At 40.7% G+C, this 21,070-nt stretch overlaps 1 protein-coding gene across 1 annotated transcript in view; it reads left to right on the plus strand.

Annotated features, from left to right (window-relative positions):
* Positions 1-7,730: 7,730 nt before the first annotated feature.
* Positions 7,731-21,070, plus strand: part of LOC150068248 (olfactory receptor 7D4-like) — a 101,326-nt gene continuing 87,986 nt past the window's right edge. The window contains exon 1 of the mRNA XM_090354465.1: positions 7,731-8,651. Within this exon, the coding sequence (XP_090210591.1) occupies positions 7,731-8,651 (921 nt within the window). The remainder of the gene's footprint in view (positions 8,652-21,070) is intronic.

Here is a 21,070-nt window from a genome sequence, read left to right on the forward strand (position 1 = left end):
TCAAATGCAAATTTTATATAAAAATGTGTCAGTGAAATGTGTCATTCCTCTTCAATATTGTAATTATGATTTCTAGCCAGAGCAATAAGGCAAGAAGCAAACATAAAGAGGACCCAAATAGGGAAAGAGGAAGTGAAACTTTACTTCTTTGCAGTTGACATGATTCTGTATTTAAAGAACCCTATGGACTCCATTCCCAAGTTACTTGAGCTGATTCAAAACTTTGGTAAAGCAGCAGGGTATAAAATTAACCTTCAAAATGTCAGTGGCTGGTCCAGGAGTCTGGCCTAGTGGTAGAGTGCTTGCACAAAGACCCAGGTTCAGTTCCTGGAAACCACATACATAGAAAAAGGCAGAAGTGGTGCTGTGGCTCAAGTGGTAGAGTGCTTGCTTTGAGGAAAGCCCAAGGACAGTGCTCAAGCCCTGAGTTCATACCCCAGAACTGGCAAAAAAATCAATGATTTTCCTGTATACCAACAATGAGAAGAGCAAGGCAGAAATCAGGAAAGCAACTCCTTTTGCAATAGCCTCAAAAAAATAAGAATTAACTTAGCCAAAGAATTAAAGGACCTCTAAGATGAAAATTTTAAAAACCTGAAAAGGAAATTAAAGCTCCTGGATTGGAAGAACTAACATAGTGAAAATAGCAATCCTGCCAAGGGCTATCTACAAATTCAATGCAATGCCCATCAATATCCCAATGTCATTCTTTAATGACATAGAATAAGCAATCCAAAAATTCATATGGAATAATAAAAGACCCCAAATAGCAAAAGCAATCCTTAGCAGAAAGAACAGCGCTGGAGGAATATCAATACCAAGCTTCAGAGTCTATTACAGAGCTATAGCAATAAAATAACAGCTTGGAGCTGGGCACTGGAGGCTCATGGCTCTAATCTAGCTACTCAGGAGGCTGAGATCTGAGGATTGCAATTCAACTCCAGCCTGGGCATGGAAGACATAAGTCCATGAGACTCTTATCTCCAATGAAGCACCAGAAAACCGGAAGTGGTGCTGAGACTCAAGAGGTAGAGTGCTATCCTTGATCTGAAGAGCTCAGGGACAGCCCCCAGGCCCAGAGTTCAAGCTCCATGGACAAAAAAGAAAAACAGCTTGGTACTGGCACAAGAACAAGCCTGAAGACCAATGGACTAGAACTGAAAACCCAGAAATCAACCGACAGAACTATGGTCACCGAATATTCAATAAGAAGACCAAAAAAAGAGAAATAGAATGGAAGAAAGCCTCCTCAACAAATGGTGCTGACAGAATTGCTTAAAGCATCTGTAGAAAACTAAAATTGGATTCTTATATTCACCCTACAGCAGAATAAATTCCACATGGATCAAAGACCTCGAGGTAAAAGCAAACACTCTGAAAACTCTACAGGAAAGAATAGGAGATAAACTAGGGATCCTTGGCTCAGATCAAAACTTTCTTAATAAAGGTCCAGAAATACAACAAATTAAAGAAAGTTTGGACAAATGAGATTTCATTAAACTTCAGTGCTTCTATATGGCAGAGGACATAGCTAGCAAGTTAAATAGAAAACACACAGAGCAAGAGAAGGTCTTCACTTAGCCATACAACAGATATAGCTCATAGCTAAAATATACCTATGGTTCAAAAACTTAAATATCTCAAAGACAAGTTCTCAAAGAAACAACCATCGCATTAAAAGGTAGCCTAAAGACTTAAAGGAGACTGCTCTAAAAGGAAATAAGAATGGCCAATGGACACATGAATAAATGCTCAACATCTCTGGCCATAAAATAAATATGTAATAAAATAGAAGAAAATAAGGAAAGTAGATAGAAAATTGAGCAATAATTACACTTCTGATGGGAGTGTAAGCTCATTCAACCACTGTGGAATGCAACACGGTGGTTCCTTAAAAGACTAAACATAGAGCTCCCATGTGACCTAGCAATTCCACTCCTTGGCATTTACCCACTCATCCAGAAACAAGGACATATTAAAGCCACTGTTTTGCAGCACTATTTACCATAGCAAAGACATGGACCCAAACCAGATGTCTCTCAGTAGATGATTAAGAAGATGTGATACTTCTACACAATGGAATTCTATGCTGCCATCAGAAAGAATGACATATCCCCATTCACAAGAAAATGGAAAGGCTTGGAAAAAAATCATTTTGCGTGAAGTAAGCTAGACCCAAAGGAACATAGGCTCAATGGATTCCCTCATTTGTAATAATCAACACAAACCTAGGACTCTCCTAGCAGAGAATTACAAAAGCTCAAAACCTAGGTACATAATGTCATATAGGATGAAGCTAAATGAAAGGAACTCTAGGATCTGGAAACAAGAGCTTTATCTTATGTGATTGTTGTTCTTAATGTACTGTTATTCTCTTCTCTTTCGTTGCCTTTGGTTAATGTCATATTATTACTGTATCTGACTTTGTTACCTGAGATATTGTATATATGTTTATTAGTCTATTTGAAATAGGAAAGGGAAGGGGGAAATAAGTGATTGGATGGGGGTGGGGGAGGAAAATGGGGACAAAAATATAAGAAGGGTATCACTGTGTGAGAAGTAATGCACCTACTATCTGGCAAATGTAACTGTAACACCTCTATATATTACCCCAACAATAAAAAATAATAATAAGTTCCGGGAGTTTGGCCTAGTGGTGGAGTGTTTGCCTAGCATGCACAAAGACCCAGGTTCAATTCCTCAATATCACATACATAGTAAAAGCTGGAAGTGGGGCTGTGATTCAAGTGGTAGAGCTCTAGCCTTGAGAAAGCTTAAGGACGGCACTCAGGCCCTGATTTCATGCCCCAGGACTAGTAATAATAATAATAATAATAATAATAATAATAATAATAATAATAATAATAATAGAAAATTGAGCAATAAAACATATAACCAGAGGCCAGGAGTTTGGCCTAGTGGTGAAGTGCTTGCATAGCATGCACTAAGACCCAGGTTAGATTCCTCAGTACCACATACATAGAAAAAAGCTGGAAGTGGTACTGTGACTCAAGTAGTGGAGCTCTGTCCTTGAGAAAGCCCAAGGAAAGTGCTCAGGCCCTGAGTTCAAGGCCCAGAAGTGGTAATATATATATATATATATATATATATATATATATAACCAGAATTAAGTATGCACACATATGCACACAACTAAAACTGGCCTAGGGCTCACTTTAGACTATATATCTAAGACTAAGCAGAATAGCAAAAAGAAAAATAAACTAAGAAGAACAAAAAATATAGGTTCTCCAACTTCACGGGTGGGGGGCATGTTGTTTCTCCCAATATCAGATATAAAATCGCTTACTGGAGTCTCTGCTTTTGTGCTGTGATTGGCTGTCCTTGTAAGACAACCGGAATCAGGGTGGGGGCAAGGGGGTGGGGAGGAGAGAATTTGTTATTTCACAGGAGAAGGCCTCTGTGGTATTTGGGCCTACCATTCCTTTTCCATTCTGTAATCTACATGATACCTCATGGGAACAAAACCGTTTGGAGACTACCAGAAAGACAACAGGACAATTTAGTTAATGAAGAGATCTGATTATAATTCACCTATGGAGATGCAAGAAACTTTCCATGCATTTCTGACTCCCTTCTCTGATTCCAGTCTTCATGAAAACTGTAGCCGATCTTCTGAGGAGAAATTGGGGACAAGGGAAAGCTTTGGTGATAACCAAAAGACAGAACGGGGGTGTCCTGGTAAAGAAAGATGGAATATAAATTCATGACAAGAGTGAGGTAACAAGAAAACTGAGTAAGTACCAGGCAAACCCTTGGAATGATGAGATTGGAAAGGGCAGATGCCCACATCTGCCGGTGAGGTCCCACGACTTCAAGGAACTTCTCATCCTTACTAAGCTTATGCTTTGCCAAGCTCTGATTTCCTTTCTTTCTCTCATTTTCTAGAGCCCAGAACATCTTTCCCCATAAAGTTCATTTCTGGAAAGTCTCTAGCTTCCCCCACTCTTTCCCAAGAATCAGCCTGTGGGTCAGCTTCTCTGTGTCCAAATATGCAATCATTAACCACCCACAAAAGATATATTGGACACCAGGTATTGATTAGACTTTATTTTTCAGGTATGTTCACTGAATAGTTTGCTGGCATATATGATTTAAGATGTATTGTTTGACCGGGTGGGGTTGGGGGGGTAAAAAAAGATGTATTGTTTGTTTCCACTTAGTGTCCATAAGAAAATCTACCCCCAATGGTTTTCTTTCTTTCTTTCTTTCTTTCTTTCTTTCTTTCTTTCTTTCTTTCTTTCTTTCTTTCTTTCTCTCTTTCTTTCTTTCTGTCTTTCTTTCTTTCTTTGTCTCTCTTTCTTTCTTATTTTCTTTCTTTCTTTCTTTCTTTCTTTCTTTCTTTCTTTCTTTCTTTCTTTCTTTCTCTCTTTCTTTCTTTCTTTCCTGCTTTGCCAGACCTGGGGCTTGAAGTCAGGACCTGAGCACTGTCCGTGGGCATTTTCTTCAACACTAGTGCTCTACCACATGAGCCACAGCCCCACTTGTGGCTTTACTATGCATGTGGTACAGAGGAATCAAACCCAGATCTTCGTACATGCTAGACAAGCACTCTACCACTAGGCCAAATGCCTAGCCCAGTATTCATAAGGCTAGTACTTAGAGGAATTCTAAGTGTGTGTGTGTGTGTGTGTGTGTTTGTGTGTGTGTGTGTGTGTGTGTGTGTGTGAAGGGCCTTGAACTCAGTGGCTGTGCCCTGTTCCTGAACTTTTGTGCTCTAGTATTCTATCTCTGGAACCTCAGCTGTATTTCCAGTTTTTGGGTACTTAATTAGGAATGAGTCTCACAGACTCCAGCTGGTCAGCACCAGCACCTGATTCTCAGGTCTCAGCCTCCTGGGTAACTAAGATGGCAGATGTGAGCCGCTGACACCCAACTTCAGTGACTTATTTTTGCAGTGAATTTTGGTGTTAACCAACATCCTTATGTTCCGTGGGCTTCCATTTCTGAAGTTGTTGCCAACACACTCTCTTATTGTTCTTCAACAGTTTTGAATGTCTTGTTTGTTTCTATTTGGTTTTGTCTAGATCTATATGTTAGGATTGTTATATGGTTGACAAGCTGGTCTGAGTTATCCTGGAAAAGGTGGCACTCAGGCTCATATCAATATCTTACACTTGATAGAAAAAGGGGTCTACAAACTAAGCCAAGGCCCCTCCACCTTCTTCTTTTTCCAGGTAGAGTCTTATGCTTCTAGGCTAACTTTGAGTGACTATCCTCTAACTTCTGAGTATCTAGGATGATAGCGTTCTGTCACCATGCCTACCATGATCTTAACTTCTTATTACATAGCCGACATTTTCATTCCTTCTAAACTTAGATTGTCACAGGACCCAAGTGATATCCACACAATGATAAATAGTGACACAAGAAATCCCCCACAATCCACAAATGGACAGAATTTACCCATGTAAAGGAAACATTAAGGCTATGGAAAAAGAAATCTTTACAATGGGCCTTCTTCACCCTCATTCTCTGATCATCACAGCAACTTCTCAATTCCCCTCCTCTACCAGCCCACTGAATACAGAGCACATGCACATTCTCTTCTCTGTGCATAGAAGGTTTTTGAATCCACAGATATTAATAGGTAATTTCTAGAATAGCAATCTACCAGTATTTTATGCTTCTGAGACCACTAGCAATTACCACTTATCAGAATGTAAATGTACACTATTGTTTATGTCATAAGCTATGTGCATATTCTTCTAATTGGGTTTTAAATTGCCATTAAAACATATGTTGTAAGTTAATTGTACTAATACCAATAAACTACTGTGAATAAGGAAAAAAAGAATGTTTTTAATCCATATGTGTGGGTTGTACAAAGGGGTTTTGCTTTGGTACTTCAAGAGCTTTTATTGTACTCAGAAATCTCACGTGCGCATTGTAGTGTGTGTGTGTGTCTGTGTGTGTTGGTGTGTGTGTGTGTGTGTGTGTGTGTGTGTGTGTGTGTGTGTGTGTGTGTGTACATGTTCACGAATGCTCATATGCACCAGTCCTGAAGCTTGAGCTCAGGGCTTGGATACTGTCTCGGAACTTTGTTACTCAAGGCTACAGCTCTAACACTAAGGCCACAGCTCCTCCACTTCAGTCTGTTTTAGGATGGTGCTTCAAACTGGAGGTAAGAATCACACAGACTTTTCTAGTCCAGGACGTTTTGGAACTTCAAACCTCAGCTCTCAGCCTCCTGAGTAGCTAGGCATACAGACCACAGGCACTAAGCTCATTGTGGGTTGTTTTATTGGCATAATACTGCTTTCTCTTCTTTTCTATGTTGCTCATATGCTTTTTTTTCTCACTCCCTCATCTTGAAAGAGGTCACCTGGAAAGCATTGTCTGGGAGGAGCCATCCACAATCAGCCAGACTACATATTGCATTCGAGCCACACAGGTAACAGACTTACCGTGTTGTGTCGTGAAAACTGTTCTGTCCATCAACACTGCCTGGGTTTAAGACGATATGGCTGATGACAGCTAGGACCCCCACTTGTTAGGATGTTCCCAGCAAATCTTCAGATTTAGGAGACAGACGCTTGCTCCATGTTCTATAAACCCCACAGGACTGTTCCATGAAGACACCATCGCATTTCCCTATTCAGGCCTATTAGGTTGTGAATATTTGTGCCACATACACAAGTGGTAAAATAATTGTTGAAAGAACTTTCTGAGAGATGAGGTCCCGGGGAAGGGGAGGGAGGATGTATGGGGGAGGAGGAAGGGTGGGGAAAAACACTACTAATGTTCAATGAACAAGTAGGAAGCTAGAACCAGATAAACTTTGGGATGGGGAGAGCTGGGAGAGATGGGAAGAGCAAGGAAGGAGTGACTTTGATGAACAGGCATTGTGCTCACAAACTGATAGGGTGAATTGAAACCCCTTGGTACAACTACTTAAGGATAAGTTAAAAATATATTTAATATTAAAAGAATAACTTTCTAAGGGCTACTAATTAATACAGCTGAATAAAGCAATGGCCTTTATGTCACTTAGGAGATAGCTTATAGGCAAACAAATAGACAGATAGATAGGGATGATTTGAAATCTAAAAGTGGCTTCTACAAGAACTGTATTTATATAAAAAAATACTTCCATGACAAGAGTCACATCAGAAAATAAAGATTGTTGCCATTGTAAATAAATAATACATCACTATTACACAGTTGATAGGATTAAAAAATATGGAGGTTATCAAAAGGGGCACATGAAATCACTTTCCAATATTCTACAAGGTTGTAACAAAATCAATCTCTTTAAATTTCAAAAGGGAAATCAAAGAAAAGCACTGGTGATACACATGTCGTCCAAGCTACTCAAGAGACTGAAAACTGAAGACCATGGTTCAAAGCCACCCCGGTCAAGAGAAAACTGTGAGACTCTTATTTTCCATGAGCCACCAAAGAGCTGGAAGTGGATCTGAATTAGCAAAATGCCTTAAGTAAAAAAAACTTACGTGCAGCACCCAAGCCCTGAGTTAAATGCCTCAGGAATACCACCAGAAAATAAAGACATCAAAAACTCAGGGAATATAAAACAAAGGATATTTACCCAAATACTATAATGTTAAAGTGATTGGCTTTGCACAGCACTCCCGTGCAAAGCAATCAGAGAAAGAAAAAGGCTTCCCTGGGTGGGCATGAGCACCTGAGCTAGCAGTGGGTATTGATTGAATCTTTGCTTTCTTGCTCCAAGGAGAACAGCCAGGGCTATGACCACACAAAACCACACAGGGGAATCATCATTCCTCCTCTTGGGACTCTCAGACGACCCTCAACTCCAGCCCATGCTCTGTGGGATCTTCCTGTCCATGTACCTGATCACCGTGCTCGGAAATCTGCTCATCATCCTGGCCATCACTTCTGACCCCCTCTTCCACACCCCCATGTACTTCTTCCTCTCCAACCTGTCTTTTGTGGACGTCTGTTTTAGTACTACTACCATCCCCAAGATGCTGGTGAACATCCAGACCCAGAGGAAAGACATCTTCTACCCAGAGTGCCTCACTCAGGGGTATTTCTTTCTGGTTTTTGCTGGAATGGATAATTTCCTATTGACCGTGATGGCTTATGACCATTTTGTGGCCATCTGTCACCCACTGAACTACCCACTTAGCATGAATGCTCACTTCTCTGGCCTCCTGGTCCTCGTGTCTTGGCTTATCATTTTCTGCATATCACTAATCCATGTTTTACTGATGAAGAAATTAACCTTCTCCCCAGGAACCACCATCCCCCATTTCTTCTGTGAACTAGCTCAGGTTCTCCAGGTGGCCAGCTCTGACACCCTCATCAATGATATTTCTATATATGTGGCTACTGTGCTGTTCTGTGTGTTTCCTGCCTTAGGAATCTTCTTCTCTTACCGTCAGATCCTCTCCTCTCTAATGAAGCTGTCCAACATGGCTAGCAAGCACAAAGCCTTCTCCACCTGTGGCTCTCACTTCTGTGTGGTCTCTTTGTTCTACGAGACAGGACTTGGGGTGTACCTCAGCTCTGCAGTGTCCTCCTCTGCCCACAGAAGCAAGATGGCCTCAGTGTTGTACACAGTGGTCACTCCCATGCTAAACCCCTTCATCTACACCCTGAGGAACCAGGACGTGATGGGCGCTCTGAGGAAACTGCCAGGCAGAGTAGTCTCCTGTCTTGATGGATTGTGAACCACATAAAAAAGTAGTCCATTGGAAGAGAGAAAAAAAGCGGCTGAATTTCACCATGGTCAAAATTTTTCCACATTTTAGGACTCAGTATATATTTTCCATCTAAAAAAGAGATATTAGGTCATGTCTAATCTGCAAAGCCCTATGGCTTTGTTTGTCAATGTGTGGCCATGTCTTACAAAGAATTCTAATTGCTATCTTTTTAAAATCTTTTTTCTTTTCAATGTGAATTGTCCTTAATATACCCATTCAGGCATATTAATGCATTTCTAAATTGAACATAGAAAGCACTTATCACAATCCAAACTTACACGGTATCCCCCTAAATTATCCTCTTCAATGTCAATTCTTCCTCTTGACATTCTGAACGACTACTTATCCTCTTCCTCCTCCTCCTCTTTTTCCTTCTCCTTCTCCTCCTCCTCCTCCTTCTCTTACTCCTTCTTCTGTGATAGCCCTGGAACTTGAATTCAGCCCCTGGGTGCTCTCCATTAGCATTTTTGGTCAGGGTTATCCCTCTACCATTTGAGACACATCTACACAATCCCCTTTTGGGGAAGCTATTCAGAGATGGAACTCTCATAGACTTTTGTCTGTGCTGCCTTTAAACCACAATCCTCAGATCTCAGCATCACACCCTCACAGCTGGGATTACAGATATCAGTCTCTGCCACCTGGCAAGATGACTTTTATTTTTGACTTCGCAGAACCGAAATAAACACATACAAGAATCCAAGTAGAATTCCTACACTTTCTGAACAGCAATTATGGCCATACATATGAGATTTTAAGTCAAGAGTTTTATTTTTTTCTTTGTTTTTTTACTAATTTCAATTTCCCACTCAGGTATAAACTTGTTTCTATGGTAACTGTATAGGTGACATCCACACCAACAGTGTCTGAGGATGCCTGTTTCTTCTCAGCCTCACCACAACTAGTTGTAGATTTCCTTCATGACTGATATAACACAAAATCACAGTGTTTTATGGATTTGCTCACCGTGTGTAGCTAAAGAGGTTCAATATTTCCTTTTTTTGGTATTTTTTTTACTAAATTTTATTTTATTTTTTTATTGTAATTAGTAAAAGGGTTGCATGATATTTGCCAGATAGAAGGTGCATTAATTCATTATCCTGGAGGTCCTTTCAATTAGCTTCACATTATATGGCCTTATGTATCAAGAGTTTGCTCTATTGCAAATCTCTGCTAGTAGAGCCCAAGGTTTCTACTGATTATGACGAATGAGGGAAACCATTGAGCCTAAGTTCCTTTGAGTCTGGCTTACTTCACTTAATATGATTTTTTCTAAGTCCTTCCATTTCCTAACAAATGGGGCGATGTCATTCTTTCTGGCAGCAGCAAAGAATTCCATTGTGTACAAATACCACAACTTGTTGATCCACTCATCAACTGAGGGACATCTAGGTTGGTTCCATATCTTTGCAATGGTGAATAGTGCTGCAATGAACATGGTTGTGCTAGTGGGTTTAGTATGTCCTTGTTTCGGGGTAGTTGGGTAAATGCCAAGTAGTGGAATTGCTGGGTCATAGGGGAGTTCTACGTTTAGCCTTTTGAGGCACTGCCACACTGCTTTCCATAGTGGTTGAACGAGTTTGCACTCCCACCAACAGTGTAGTAGTGATCCCTCCTGGCCACATCCCCTCCAGCATCTGTTGTCATTCGTTTTCCTGATCTTGGCCATTCTAGCTGGAGTGAGGTGGACTCTTAGAGTTGTTTTGATTTGCATTTCTTTTATGACCAGAGATGTTGAGCATTTCTTCATGTATCTATAGGCCATTTTTGTTTCTTGTTCAGAGAAGACTCTCTTTAAGACTTTGGCCCATTTTTTAATGGGGTGGTTGTTACTTTGGAGGTTAGTTTTGGATTGATTCAATTTTTTGAGTTGTTGATATATTTTAGATATGAGGCCTTTGTCCGTTGTTTGGTCGGTGAAGATCTTCTCCCACTCTGTAGGCTTCCTGATTAGTTTACTAGCTATGTACTTTGCCATACAAAAGCTCTGCACTTTAATGCAGTCCCACTTATTCAGCCTTTCTCTGACTTGTTGTGATTCTTGGTCTTTATTAAGAAAGTTTCGACCTGTGCCAAGGAGGCCTAGTGTATCTCCTATTCCTTCCTGTAGAGTTTTCAGTGTGTCAGCTTTTACCTCCAGGTCTTTGATCCATTTGGAGTTAATTCTAGTGCAAGGTGACAAAGAAGGATCCAGCTTTAGTTTTCTGCAGGTGCTTAACCACTTCTGCCAGCACAACTTGTTGAAGAGGCTGTCTTTCTTCCATTCTATTTTTTTGGCTCCCTTGTCAAAGATTAGGTGGCCATAGGTCTGTGGTTTAATACCTGGGTCCTCAGTTCTATTCCATTGGTCTTCAGGCCTGTTCCTGCGCCAGTACCAAGCTGTTTTGAGAATTATAGCTCTGTAATAGAGTCTAAAGTTTGGAATTGAAATTCCTCCAGCGCTGTTCTTTCTGCTAAGAAGTGTTTTTGCTATATGGGGTCTTTTATTATTCCATATGAAATTTTGGATTGCCTCTTCTATTTCTTTAAAGAATGACATTGGGATGTTGATGGTTATTGCATTGAATTTGTAGATAGCTCTTGGCAAGATTGTCATTTTCACAATGTTGATTCTTCCAATCCAGGAGCATGGGAGGTTTTTCCATTTCCTTAGTTCTGCTTTATTTTCCTTTTTTAGGGTTTTAAAGTTTTCATCAGAAAGGTCCTTTACATTCTTAGTTAAGCTCATTCCTAGGTACTTTATTTTCTTTGAGGCTATTGTGAAAGGAGTTTCTTTCCTGATTATTGCCTTGTTCCTCTCACTGTTGGCATAAAGGAAGGCAGTTGATTTTTGAGGGTTGATTTTATAGCCTGCTACTCTTCCAAAATTTTGAATCAGCTCAAGGAGCTTGGGAGTAGAGTCTATAGGATTCTTTAAATACAGAATCATGTCATCTGCAAAGAAGGATGGTTTTATTTCCTCTTTCCCTGCTTGTTTCCCCTTTATGCTTGCTTCTTGCTTTATTCCACTGGCCAGGAATTCTAACACTATGTTAAGGAGGAATGGAGAGAGTGGGCATCCTTGTCTCATTCCTGATTTTAGAGGGAATGGCTTTAGATTTTCACCATTAAGTATAATACTGGCAGTGGGTTTGTCATACACAGCCTTTAGTATATTTAGGAATGTTCCATGGATTCCGAGTTTCTCCTGAGCTTTTAACATAAAGGGGTGTTGGATCTTGTCAAATGCCTTTTCCGCATCTATTGAGACAATCATGTGATTTTTGTCCTTGCTCCTGTTGATGTGTTGAATTATATTAATTGATTTGCGTATGTTGAACCAGCTTTGCCTCCCTGTGATGAATCCAGTTTGATCGTATTGTATAATTTTTTTCATGAGTTGTTGTAGACGGTTGGCCAGTATTTTGTTGAGAAATTTTGCATCGATGTTCATCAAAGATATAGGTCTATAGTCCTCTTTCTTTGATTAATCTCTGTCTGGTTTGGGGATGAGGGTTATACTGGCTTCATAGAATGAGTGTGGTAAGGAACCTTCATTTTCAATTTCGTTGAATAGCTTGAGGAGTATTGGTGTGAGCTCTGCTTTGAAGACCTTATAGAATTCAGCTGTGAATCCATCTGGCCCTGGGCTTTTCTTAGGTGGAAGTTCTCTAATTGCCATTTCTATTTCAGAGCTTGAAATAGGCCTGTTGAGTTGGCTTAGTTCTTCTTGGTTCAGTGTGGGTATGTTAATATTGCCTAGGAATTCATCCATTTCATATAGATTCTCAAATTTGTGGGCGTAAAGGTTTGAGAATTATTCCCTCATGATATTCTGGATCTTGGTAATTTCTGTCGTGATATTACCATTTTCATCTGCGATTTTGTTTATTTCGATATGCTCTCTTCTTTTTTTGGTAAGATTTTCTAAGGGCTTGTCAATTTTGTTAATTCTTTCAAAGAACCAACTCCTTGTTTTGTTGATTCTTTCTATAGTTTTTTTGGATTCCAAATCATTTAATTCTGCTTTGATTTTAATTATTTGCTTTCTTCTACTGGGATTAGGGTTGGTTTGTTGCTCTTTTTCCAGGAGCTTAAGGTGAGACATTAACTTGTTGGTTTCCAATTTTTCCAACTTGTTGTTGTAGGCACTCAGCGTTATAAATTTTCCTCTGAGTACTGCCTTTGCTGTGTCCCAAAGGAGTTGGTAGTTTGTGTGATCCTTACTGTTAAATTTCATAAACTGTTGGATTTCTGTTCTGATCTCTTCGATGACCCATTGGTGATTCAACAATGTGTTGTTCAGTCTCCATGAGTTACAGGGTTTTCGTTGGTGGAGATGTGTGTTCAGTTCCAGTTTGATGCCTTTGTTGTCTGAGAGTGTGCATGGAATAATTTCTGTGTTTCTGAATCTGTCCAGGTTTGTTTTATGGCCTAAGATGTGATCTATTTTGGAAAATGTTGCATGTGCTGCTGAGAAAAACGTATATTGTGTTGTTGCTGGGTGGAATATTCTGCAGATGTCTGTTAGATCTAGTTGGTCTATATAGTTGTTCAGTTCTAAGGTTTCTCTGTTGAGTTTTTGCCTTGTTGATCTGTCCGTAGGTGAAAGTGGTGTGTTAAAGTCACCGACAATCACTGTATTTCGAACTATGTATGGTCTCAGTTTAAGAAAAGTTTGCTTGATGAAGTTTGGAGCTCCGGGATTGGGTGTGTAAATATTTAGGATCGTTATGTCTTCCTGGAGGAAAGATCCCTTTAGTAGTATGTAGTAACCTTCTTTGTCTTTTCTTACTAATTTTGGTTTGAAGTCTATTTTATCTGATATGAGGATGGCAACTCCAGCCTGTTTATGGGGGCCGTCAGCTTGATAGAGTTTATTCCAACCTTTCTTTTTCAAAAGATGCTTGTCTTTTTGGGTAAGATGTGTCTCTTGAAGACAGCAGAACGATGGCTCTGGCTTTTTGATCCAACTAGACAGCCTATGCCGTTTAATTGGAGAGTTGAGTCCATTGATATTGAGAGTTAGGATTCAGAGATATTTATTAGGTCCTACCATTTTTAAAAGCTTTTATTTGGGCCTGTGTCTTGACAGTTCTTTTGGTCCTTAGATGGTATGGTGTTTAGGTGCCATTTCTTTCCCTATATTGCATTTATTTTGGTTTTCTATGTATAGAACATCTTTGAGAATTCTCTGTAGTGTTGGTTTTGTTGCGATGTATTGTTGCAGCTTTTCCCTCGAATGGAATGTTTTTATTGTTCCCTCAGTTATGAATGAGAGATTAGCTGGGTACAGTATTCTTGGTTGGTAGTTATTTGACTTAAGGGCATGACATATATCCTTCCAGTTACTTCTTGCTTGCATGGTATCTGCTGAGAAATCTGGGGTTATTCTGATTGGTTTTCCTTTATAGGTTACTGAACCCTTTTCCCTGGCTGCCTTTAGGATCCTTTTTTTGGTTTCTGTTGATCCAGTTCAGATTACGATGTGGCGGTGGGATGTGCTTTTCTGGTCAGGTCTGTTTGGGGTTCTAAAAGCTTCTTGTATCTGGATGGGCCTGCCCTTCTGGATATTTGGGAAATTCTCTGAGAGTATTCCCTGAAGGTCAATACCATTGACCTGTTTCTCCACGCCCTCCTGAATACTAATTAGCCATAAATTAGGCTTTCTAATTGTATCTTGGACCTCCTGAAGCGCTCTCCCATATTTCCTTGATTTGACTCATTTTCTTTTCTTTCTCTATAAGAACTAAATTATCTTCAGCCCCTGAAATTCTCTCCTCTGCATTGTCTAACCTGCTATCAAAGCTATATACTTTATTTTTCATCTCCCTTGCTTCTAATTGCTCTTTTTTGATGCCTTGCATCTCTTCTTTTAGATCATGTATGGATTTCATTAGCTCCTTGATTTCCATTTGAGTGGTTAGCTCAGTAACTTTATTTTCTTTGGACATTTGCTGGAGTTTGGTCACCCTTTTATTTGTGGATTCTATGAATTCATCCATCTTTCTTTGAAAAACCTTTATTATGACCTCCTTTATGGCTTCTTCTTTTTCACTTATCACCTTGTTTATGATTTCCTCTTGTTTAGCTATGGCTTCTCCCTTATCTCTTTCTTTATATTTTCACATTTTTCTTTTTTTTTTTGCCAGTCCTGGGCTTGAGCTCAGGGCCTGAGCACTGTCTTTGGACTTTCTCAAGGCTAGAGCTCTACCACTTGAGCCTGAGCACCACTTCCGGCTTTTTTCTATGTATGTGGTACCGAGGAATCAAACCCGGGTCTTCATGCATGGTAGGCAAGCACTTTAACAACTAGGCCAAACTCCCGGCCCTATTTTCACATTTTTCATTAATGATGTTTATCAATTGCATTTGTATAGCACTTGGAAGACTCTCCTCTAGGTTTGCCAGGGACAGTTCCATTTTCTGTTTAGATTGGGTGGGGGATGTTGTTTCTTGTTTTGACATTTTTCTTGAGTTTCTTGTTCTGCCCATTTGAAAATGGGAGCAAGATTAATACTAAACACGATTATAGTTTTTCAGATATAACCAACCTAGTCCTCTGTAGCTGGCAGACTCTAGATGTTCAGAAGTTTTGATTGGTGTTATCACTCTTTCTTTTTGTGCAGTTACCGACCAGTCTCATAATCCACTGATAAGCGACTTATACCCAAAATAATAATCCTCTCAATCCAATCTCTATTGTCTTTAAGTCCCTCGGAGCCTAGAGAATAATTAAACACCTAGCTATACAGTGTTGCTCAACAGCCATCAAGTGTATATCCATGAAGTATAAGGGTTGAAAGATGAGCAGAGGTCCAGAGATAGAAAAGTAGAATGAGAGAGATCAGGGGGTAAGTAGGTAGCGTATTTGAGTACAAAGTTTGGAAAGTATTAGAATAAAACTTATGTGTTGCTGCACAACTAGCTCTTAGCCCAACCAGTGGCCTCAAAGTGGACCATGGGATGGCTCTGCGAGCTTCTGTCTGAGGATGGTTGGCAGACGTTTTCCTGTGCTGCTTCCAGGGACGGTCCCAAGCCAAGGGTCTGGCGATTGAGAGATTCAGGGGCTCTCAGCAGGACCAGCAGGAGACCTCTCTGTTCCCAGGGGCGGGGATCAGCTGGGGATGTGGGCTCCAAGGGCAGAGCTGCGCAATTTTGGTTCTCAGAAGGGGAGCTTGGGTGCTGGTCCGCGCTTCAGATCCCTGCTGTGTTTCCACTGCTTTGTCAGAGTCTGTGAATGTGTGGGGCCCCTCGGTGGTGTCTTGCTCAGGATTCCCAGCTGGAGGATGCCCCGCTCAGGAATTGAGGGGGGGCTGATGCTGGCTCCTATTTTCCCACACCCCCTACCCCTAAATCTCAGGAATCCCTTGCTACATTGTCAGCAGATTCCTCAATTCCAGAAAATACTTCGGGAAGAAACAGATATCATATCGGAGATCTTGATTTATTTATATGATGGAGACTTAAGAATTCATGTTTTTTTAAAGTATACTTCAGTCCCAGTCCTGGGGCTTCATACCTGGAATCCTAGCTACTTAACAGGCTGAGCTCTGTAGGTAGAAGTTCAAAGCCAGCCTAGGCAGCAAAACCTGTGAGCTCTCATCTCCAATTTGCTACCAGGAAGCAAAAAGTTGAGTTTCTTACTCAAAAGTTTGAGCTTTCCTTTGGGCAGGAAAACCTCAAGGCCTCTACCCAAGCCCACAGTCAAAATACTAGGATCCATATGGGGAGATAGGGGGGGATATGGAGGGACTGGAGGAAGGGAGAGAGAGAGAGAGAAAAAACAACAATGCAGAAATCTTCTGGGAGCTTGCACGCACATTGGATGAAACTGAATTTCACAGATTAAAAGAAATTACTGCTGTGACTTACCCTGTAATGAAGAATAATATGTATTTTCTCTGATGAGAAAACACTGCCTATAATGTTCTAACATGGTTGAGTATGTACAATGAATATATAAATAGGAATATATGAGACATAAAATATCTAGGATGATTGTGTTTGTCACAACTGAAAAGTGTGGAACAGAATGTAAATATCATCTATGCATATTTGAGTTCAAAATAATTCTGGAATTCTGACTTCTTCATTTTGTATTGCTCTCTCTTTTCATTGAAGGTTTCCAATTAATGCAGAGCTGTGCAATCTAACACACACATCTCAGAATTTTATCACCTGGCATTCTCAGAGGACCCCGAGCTACAACCCATGCTATTTGGACTCTTTCTGTCCATGCACCTGATCACTGTGCTCAGAAATCTGCTCATCATCCTGGCCGTCACCTCTGATCCCCACCTCCACACCCCCATGTACTTCTTCCTCTCCATCCTCTCCTTAGCCGACATTGGCTTCACCTCCACCACCCTCCCCAAGGTGGAGGTGGACATCCAGACTCACAGCAGAGCCATCTCCTATGAGGGCTGACTCATCCAGGCTTTTATTTTTCTTACTTTTGGTTGTATGGAAGTTTTGCTTCTTAGTGTGATTGCCTATGACTGATTTGTGGCCATCTGTCACCCCCTGAATTACCCTCTCAGCATGAACCCTCGTCTCTGTGTCTCCTTGGTTCTGCTACCATTTGTCACCAGCTTCTTGGATGTACAGATGCACGTGTGGATGGCATTACAAAAGACTGATTTCAAGGATGTGGAAATCCCAAGTTTCTTCTGTGACCCTCTCAAGTCCTGGAACTGTCCTCACACTCACTGATAATTTATTTAAATACATTATTGGTAACATTTTCTGTTTCCTTCCTATCTTAGGGATCCTTTTCTCCTATTACAAGATTATTTCTTCAGTGCTGAAAATGTCATCTTCAAGTGGGAAGTACAAAGCCTTCTCCACATGTGGCTCTCACCTGTCAGTGGTATGCTTATTATTTGTGACCTCAATGAGGGTCTACTTTGAGTCACCTCTGTCACATTCTCCCAGGGGCAGCTCTGTGTCCTCAGCAATGTACACAGTGGTCACTCCTCTCCTGAACCCTTTCATCTACAGCCTGAGGAACAATGACCTCAAAAGTGCCCTGAGCAGGTTGTACAAACCACGAGCTGACAACAGCAGGTAGGAAGTTTATTTGTTACGTAGTTTTGCAGAAGCAACAAACTTGAGTATATAATCTGATAAATCCTACCTGTTTGAATACCTGATTATTCTAGTTTCATTAGTACAATCCATCCTTATAAAGCTCCTGGCTAATTCAGGATAGATTCCTAAAGGAGGAATGTATGATTTTAATGTTTAAATTGTTACTTTGTAAAGAATGATGAACGTCTGCAGATGGTGGGCCCAGCAAAGATTTTAGCAAGGATTGAGTGGCAAGTTTGTAATATAGACAATTTAGCTCAATAAAATTGGGCAGAAACAGACATTTTTTTCTTAATAAGCAGACTTTGAAGTCATAACTTTCTAATTGGTAGCAAGATATCCTGCTTCCTGCCCTTTGGTTTTGAGTTATTTTAGACTTATAACTTCGTCTCCTAATTGTTTCCTGTAATGCATTTTGTTATTTTAAAGGTGATATGCAGATGGGCTACCATTATCTAATTCAAGTAAAGAGTGCATTTCATTCGGGACAGTGTAATTCCTCCCTTCCCTTTCTTCCATAATATCTTTCAAAGAAAATTAAAAATTTTGTTTCCTAGTGAAATTACGTGAGGATAGACAAACCTAATCCACTGGCACCTACATTTGGTTCTAGGCTTCTTGATTTTCTGGGTACATGAACTCTATGATATGGGGGTCTCGTAATGCTTGAGTAAGCTGGAGGAAGCAGTGAAATAGCAATCCATTACATAATCTACAGGGATTTGAGTGGTTCCTTGGACAGAAAGTTGAGTTTTCATCCAAAATTCACTTGAAGAAAAACCAAGAGTAAGGGACATCGGCTTGGTCCAAATATTGTCAGCCCCGCACATGGAGATTGAAGAAACTCCTGTATCATTCATAGTCGCATGCTCACCATTGACACACATGCACAGAAACTATTTGTATAGCTTTCTAGTTATGAATATAGAGAGGTAGTACTTTCCTTATCCTTATATCTGTGCTATTCTAAGGATAAATCTAGGCACAATTACAACTTCATGGATTGACATGGAAAGGAATGCGAACACCAGTGGGGTTTTCCGTCTAATACCAGGGTTTAAATTCAGGATCTCCTCATTATATCCCCTTTGTTCAGCTCTTGTTTGCTGATTTCAACTACATCTCCAGCCTGCCTTTTTGCTGAATAATTAAAATATGTTTTCAAACAGTTTTTCTAACCAGACTGACTTTATGAAATTCACAGGACAGATAGAAAATCCTGAAGATAGAAGAGGAAAATGCAAGTGACACTAGAAGCAAGTAAAAGTACACTATGTCACTGACATAGGTGTCAAAGACACAAAGACAGAGAAAGAGAGATAAAGAGAAAGACAAAATGATTGTGTGTGTGTGTGTGTGTGTGTGTGTGTGTGTGTGTATTATGGCCTAACCAGATATCCCCTGTGATATGAATTTCCCAGAATATATTGTAAGAATTCTATTCTGTATTGGTAGATAAAAACTATTTCCTAGATTTGGACAGCCTAATACACTTTTTTAAGTACCAGGACCAGAGCCCAAGAAATAAATTCACAAATAAATAGAGACAGCAATATAAAAACATTAAAATTATTTGGTAAATAAAAGAGTTTAAAACATTTAAGTATATCCATGAGATCTATGATTGGTAGAAAGGCAGGGGACACAGGCTGTGGCCCTCAGTATGGGCTTCAGCCTGTGAGGTGGTAGAGACACACTGGAGCCAGGCAGTTCACCACCGAGCTACTGGAGAAACCAGCACTTCCTGTCCGTGAAAGCACTAGGAGGAGAGGCAGAGGGAAGAGGAGGAACACACAGAGGAGCACTTCCATGGCCAATGGCACCACTTCTGGGGGCCTAACACATCTAAAGGGAACACCTGTGTCCTCACCACACCGTTTTCACCTAGAGGGTTCAACCTAGCAGGTGTTTTCTGGACACTGCCCATCATCCCACTCAGCTCATCACATCACTAGCTCTGGAGCCAGCAGCACAGACCCCGCTAAGCCCAGCTTCTCTTTCCTGTCCCCTACAGTGCTGGACAGTGGGTGGGTGGTTGTGTGCGTCGTTCCCATGTCCCCTACATTTTGCTGAACATCCAACACAGACCCAGAAAAAGAGCCAGATAAGCTGTGTAAACTAGCTTATCTTGCCTTACTGACTTCTACTCAGGGACAGGGCACTGTCTTGGTGTTTTTACTCTAGGCTAGAGCTCTACCACTTGAGCCACAGTACAACTTCTGGATTTTTTTTTCTGTGCATGTGGTACTGGTAATAAAGGCAAGACGTGATACAGATTCTCAAGAAGATCAGAGAGAATTTCTCTTCGAAAGTTCAGAGAGATACATCCCATTGTGTAAGCAAGAATCCGTAAGGTGAATGTTACGTGTTGCCTGTAATGCTTAAAGATTCTGTGCTATTTCGACAGCCATAACTCAGTAGAATTTCAGGAATTCCTTCAACAATAAGTTACTATTCATTTCATTAGTTATATTATTGTCACAGCAAGTTTCCTCTAAGACTTCTTCATTATGCATTTATCCTGGACTTTCTATACTTTCTATGCAATTGGCAGCAGAGGACTTTTGTTTTCCTTTCTTCCACCCTTCCTTACTTCCACCCCCCAAACCCACCCTGCTTTCTTTCAGAAAGAGATACTCTAAAAGCACAGGCTAGGGCCAAGAGTTTAGCAGGTGGAGTTGTGCTTGACTAGCATGCCAGAAGACCTGGGTACTATTCTTTGGTTCTGAAAAAGCAGGAAGTGCTGTTGGGGCTCAAGTGGTAGTGGTATCCCAGTGCAAAAGAAGCTCAGGCAAAGTGCTCAGGCCCTGACTTTAAGCCCCAAGACTGGCAAAAACAAAACAAAGCCCACAGAGTACCCTGAAGTCTGGGGCAAACCTGAATGATCAGAGATTCCTTCAACAATTATGGACCCAGGAAGTGTCAAAACACTTCGAGGATGGAAGGACTGTGAAGAATTGAAAGCATGCCCCAAGAAGAAAAGAAGGCTTCGATAGCCTCCCCTAGACCATTCCTCTCCCACAAAGGTGAATGTGCTCATTTGAATTTCAATCACCAACTGCAAGTTTATGACAAGATCTTAATCCCTTCACTGCCTGGGGATCACTGCAGACTCAGGAAGACTTCTGAGCACAGTGATCAAGTAATAGAGACAGAAACATCCTACAGAGGATGGGCTGCAGATCTGGATTCTCGGAGAGACTTGGGAGATGGAACTCTGAGACTGGGGTAAAATTATCTGACTCTGTCTTCCTTGGACACCTATTGAAACAAGAACATGTTTTAGA

The sequence above is a fragment of the Megascapheus bottae genome, chromosome 1, assembly GCF_031878675.1.
Source record: "Megascapheus bottae isolate mThoBot1 chromosome 1, mThoBot2.hap1, whole genome shotgun sequence".
In the NCBI taxonomy this organism is placed as follows: domain Eukaryota; kingdom Metazoa; phylum Chordata; class Mammalia; order Rodentia; family Geomyidae; genus Megascapheus; species Megascapheus bottae.